The sequence below is a fragment of the Entamoeba nuttalli genome (genome assembly GCF_000257125.1).
Source record: "Entamoeba nuttalli P19 unplaced genomic scaffold asmbl_3090, whole genome shotgun sequence".
Lineage (NCBI taxonomy): Eukaryota > Evosea > Mastigamoebida > Endamoebidae > Entamoeba > Entamoeba nuttalli.
In genome coordinates this window covers 1-5,181 of record NW_008575826.1, presented here as the reverse complement: position 1 = coordinate 5,181, position 5,181 = coordinate 1, and the positions used below count along the sequence as shown (strand labels likewise).

The window sequence follows — 5,181 nt, the reverse complement described above, 5'->3', positions numbered from 1 at the left end:
TTTTAAGAAACTATATTTTAATAATAAATAAATAAATAAAAAATAAAGTGAAGAAGATATGAAGTGGAGGAAGAAGAAATATATTTCTATCTTTCTTCACTCAGCAAAAGGAAAGAAAAGAAGTAAAATGAAATTCTAGAAAAAATCTAGGTATCTAGAAAATTCGGGAAGAACTAAGAAATCATAACATACAGAACAGGAATGGCTATTAGACCACCAATTCAAATAAAAGAAGTAGTTAAATTAGACAGATTTGTCAAACCAGAAAGTATTGGATTTACTACAGTTTCCATTGAAGGAGATAAACATTTTACAGTATTAGAAAAGGGAGAAGAGAAAAGAGTAAGAATATTCCATAATAATAAGATTAACAGTCCTGATTCACGATCATGTGCTGCTGATTTTGCTATTATGCATCCAACAAAACAAATTATGGCAGTTGCTGCAGGAACTACTGTTCAAATGTTTGATGTTCAATCTAAATCTAAAGTAGCAGATATAACACTTCAAACACCATTAGTATTTTGGAAATGGGCTAATGAACATATTTTAGCTATTGTAACATCTACATCAGTATTTCATTTTGATTTAAATAGTCCAAGTGCAGCACCAAAGAAAATAGTTGATAGACATTCAGAGCTTGCAGCATCACAAATTATTGGATATAAAATTGATCCAACAGAAAAATGGGTTGCTATACTTGCATTATTACAAAAAAATAATGAAATTGTTGGTAAAATTCAATTGTTTTCTATTGAAAAGAATGCATCACAAATTATAGATGGATATGCAGCTAGTTTTTATAATTATAAATTTGATGGAGCATCACAAGCATCAGTTATGTTTGCTTTTGCACAAAAATTCCCATCACCAAGACTTGGATTAATTGAAGTTATTAAAGGAGATCCATCTAAACAAAATGTAAATACAGTAATTGACATACCTATTCAACCACAACAACAAGCAGACTTTATGGTAGGATTAGTTGTTTCAGTAAAATATGAAACAATATTATTAGTATCAAGAATGGGATATATTTATGGATTTTATTCAGGAGATGGTACATTATTCTTCCAAGGAAGAGTGATTGATGATATTGTGTTCTTAACTGCATACAACCAAAGTACAGATGGAGTAACTGTTGTAGGAAAGAAAGGAGTTGTAACTAATATTTATATTGAAGGAGATAAATTAGTTCCATTCATTTGTAATGGATTAAAAAATGTTGGACTTGGATGTAAAATTGCAGCTAGATGTAATCTTCCAGGAGCTGATGATATTTTTGTAGAAAGATTTAATGCACTTTTAAATGCAGGACAAATTAGAGAAGCTGCTCTTATTGCAGCTAATTCACCAGGTGAATTAATTAGAAATTCAAATACAATTAATAAATTAAGTCAAATGCAAGCACAACCAGGACAAAATCCTCCATTATTCCTTTATTTTGCTACTATTTTAGAAAGTAGTTCACTTAATGCACTTGAAGGATTTACTCTTATTCAATTACTTATTCCACAAAATAAACTTCCAGCAGTTGAGGCATGGATTGTAAATGATAAAATTGAATGCAGTGAAAAAGCAGGAGATTTAGTTAAGCCATATGATCAACGACTTGCATTAATGATTTATTCTAAAGCACATGCTACAGGAAAAGTAGTTCAATCATTAGCAGAAATGGGACAAAGTGATAAAATAGTTGCTTATTGTGAAAGAGCAGGATTTTCACCAGATTATCTTCAAATTCTTCAACAAATTCTTCCAGCATCAGGAGAAGCTGCTAAGGCATATGCAGCAAGTTTAATTCAACAAAAAGGATATGATGAATTAGATATGATTTCAATAATAGATCTTTTTGCTAGATATAGATATCTTAAAGAAATTACTGCATTAATACTTGATACTCTTGATGGAGATAATGAACAATATGCTAATATTCAAACAAAAGTTCTTGAAATGAATTTAATTGGAGCCCCACAAATTGCTGATACTATTTTTGAGAATGATATGTTAAAACATTTTGATCATAATAGAATTGGTAAATTATGTGAACAAGCTGGATTATTTAAACGAGCTCTTCAAATTTTTGAACAATTTGATGATATTAGAAGAGTTCTTGCACATGCATCTGCTATTCCACCAGAATTAATTATTGAAAGTTTCAGAAAATTAGAACCAGAACAAGCTATTCTTGTTCTTCAAGATCTTTTAAGAACAAATCCAAGAGGAAATCTTCAAATTATTATTAAAATATTACTTGAATTCCATACAGGACTTGGAGATGATAAAGTCATTGATTTACTTCAAAAGTTTGATTGTTGGGAAGGATTATTCTATTTCTTATCTCAAATTGTGAATACTACTAATGACAAAATGGTTGTATTTAAATATATTGAGGCATGTGCCAGATCAGGACAATTCCAAGAATTAGCACGTGTTGTTCAAGAGAATGATGTATATGATCCAAAAGAGGTTAAAGAATTCTTAAAGAATGCAAGAATTGCAGACCAAATTCCATTTATTATTGTATGTGATAAACATGGTTATGTTGAAGAAATGACACAATATCTTTATCAAAATGGAAATCATAGATTTATTGAAGCATATGTTAAGAAAATTAATCCAATGAATACACCAAAAGTTGTTGGTGCATTATTAGATTGTGGATGTGGAGAAGATTATATTCAACAATTAATTAATGCAGTTGGAGGTATTTGTCCAGCTGATGAATTAATTAAGACATGTGAAAGTAGAAATAGATTAATTATCTTATTACCATGGTTAGAACAAAGATTATCTGAAGGATCTCCTGATGTTTCTCTTCATACAGCTCTTGCTAAAGTTTATGTTGACCAAGGAAAAGATGCCGAGAAATTCTTAAATAATGACATGTATTATGACTCATTAGTTGTAGGTAAATACTGTGAAGATAGAGATCCATATTTATCATACATTTGTTATAAGAGAAAGAATTTAGATGATGAATTGATTGATGTAACTAATAGACATAATTTATTCAAATACCAAGCAAAATATCTTGTTGAAAGAGAAGATCTTGATTTATGGAATAAAGTCTTGACAGAAGAAAATGAACATAGAAAGAGTGTTGTTGAACAAGTTATTCATACTGCACTTCCAGAATGTACTGATCCAAATCAAATTCTCAAAACAGTTCAAGCATTCCTTCAAAATGACCTTCCAAATGATTTGATTGATTTATTGGATAAATTAGTTTCTCAAAATCCAGAATATAGCACTAATCCAACATTACAAAAATTATTAATTCAAACTAGTATTAAAGCAGCACCAAATAGAGTTATGGATTATATTAGAAAACTTAATGACTACGATCCAAAAGAAATTGGTGAAAGTTGTATTGCTGATAATTTGTTTGAAGAAGCATTTGAAGTTTATACCAAATTTGACTTACAAGAAGAGGCTATGGATGTATTATTACAACACATTAAAGATCTTACTCGTGCTAAAGACTTTGCTGATAAAGCTAAAAAAGATATTTTATATAAGAAACTTGGAGAAGCACAACTTGATGAATTGAAAGTTAAAGATGCTATTATTTCATTGATGAAAGCTAAGGACATTAGTTTAAGATCAAGAGTTATTGATATTGCAGAGTCAGATGGATCATATGAAGATTTAATTAATTACTTACTTATGTGTAAGGAAGAAACTAAAGACATGATGGTTGAAACTGAATTATTATATTGTTATGCTAAATTGAAAAAGAATGAAGAAATTGAAAACTTCCTTAAAACAGCTAATTGTGCAAATCTTACCTCTATTGCTGAAAGATGTTATAATGAAGAATTATATGGAGCTGCTAAGATTCTTTATACATCATTAAATAATTACATTAAATTAGCATCATGCTTACTTAAATTAAAGGATTATGCTGGAGCTGTAGAAGCTGCTAAAAAGGCTAATAGTACTAGAACATGGAAAGAAGTTACATTTGCATGTATTGATGCAAAAGAATTTACATTAGCACAAGAAACAGGAATTAATATCTTAATTGCTGGTGATGAAATTACTGAATTAGTTTATTATTATGAAAAGAATGAATTATATGATCAAGTCATTGAATTACTTGAAGCAGGATTAAAGATTGAAAATGTTCATGTCTCTATGTTTACTGAATTAGCTATTCTTTATTCTAAATATAAAGAAGAAAAGTTATATGATTATCTTAAACAATATGTTGCTAAGATTCAATGCCAAAAAGTTATTCCAACAGTCAATATGAATCAACAATGGAAAGAACTTGTATTCCTTTATGTCCAAGTTGATCAAGTTAAAGCTATTGAGACTATGATTTCATATCCAGATGATTGTTTCGATCATCAATTAATGAAAGAATTATTAGTTAATGTTCCAAGAATTGATATGATTTATAAAGCTGAATCATATTATCTTGCAGAAAAACCAGAAAAAGTTAATGAAATGTTAATTGCTGTAGCTCATAGATGTGACCATACTCAAGTTATTTCTATTGCTCGTAAAGAAAAAGATCTTAAAACTATTAGAGAATATCTTCTTTATTGTCTTGATTTAAATAATGATTCAGTCAATGAAGCACTTATTGATCTTTTCATTGATGATGGAGATGCTAAGAGCTTAAAGAGTCTTATTGAAAAGAATACAAACTTCAACAAAACTGGATTGGCTAATAGATTGAAAGTTCATGAAGATGTTGAATTTAGAAAAATTGCAGCATATCTTTATAGTAGTTCTGATGATTATAAGAGTGCAATTGAATTATGTAAGAGTGAAGGATTTGATGATGATGCTATGGAAATTGCTAAGAAATCTAAAGATGAAGAAAAGGTTACAGATTTATTGAACTTCTTTGTAGAACAAGACAAGAAAGAAGCCTTTGGAAATTGTTTGAATGTTTGTTATGATTATGTCCCAACAGAAGTAGCACTTGAACTTGGATATAAGAATAAATTAATGGATCAAACAATGCCATTCATGTGTAAGAAAATGAAAGATACTAATGATAGAATTAAAAAACTTGAACAAGCAGAAAAAGATAGACAAAATGCTAAAAAAGAACCACAACTTGCTCAACAGGATACTCCATTCGGTATGTTAGCTCTTCCTGCTGCACCAGGTATGATGCCAATGCAACAACCAATGGGAGGAATGGGTATGATGAATCAACCA

The 5,181-nt window shown here is 29.4% G+C and overlaps 1 protein-coding gene across 1 annotated transcript; it reads left to right on the top strand.

Annotated features, from left to right (window-relative positions):
* Positions 1–201: 201 nt before the first annotated feature.
* ENU1_054830 (clathrin heavy chain, putative) lies at positions 202–5,164 on the top strand (the record flags this gene model as incomplete). The annotated part of the gene is made up of 1 exon (XM_008857965.1): positions 202–5,164. A coding segment is annotated over one exon (4,963 nt), but the record flags the coding sequence as incomplete, so codon positions are not given.
* Between the last annotated feature and the right edge of the window lie 17 nt (positions 5,165–5,181).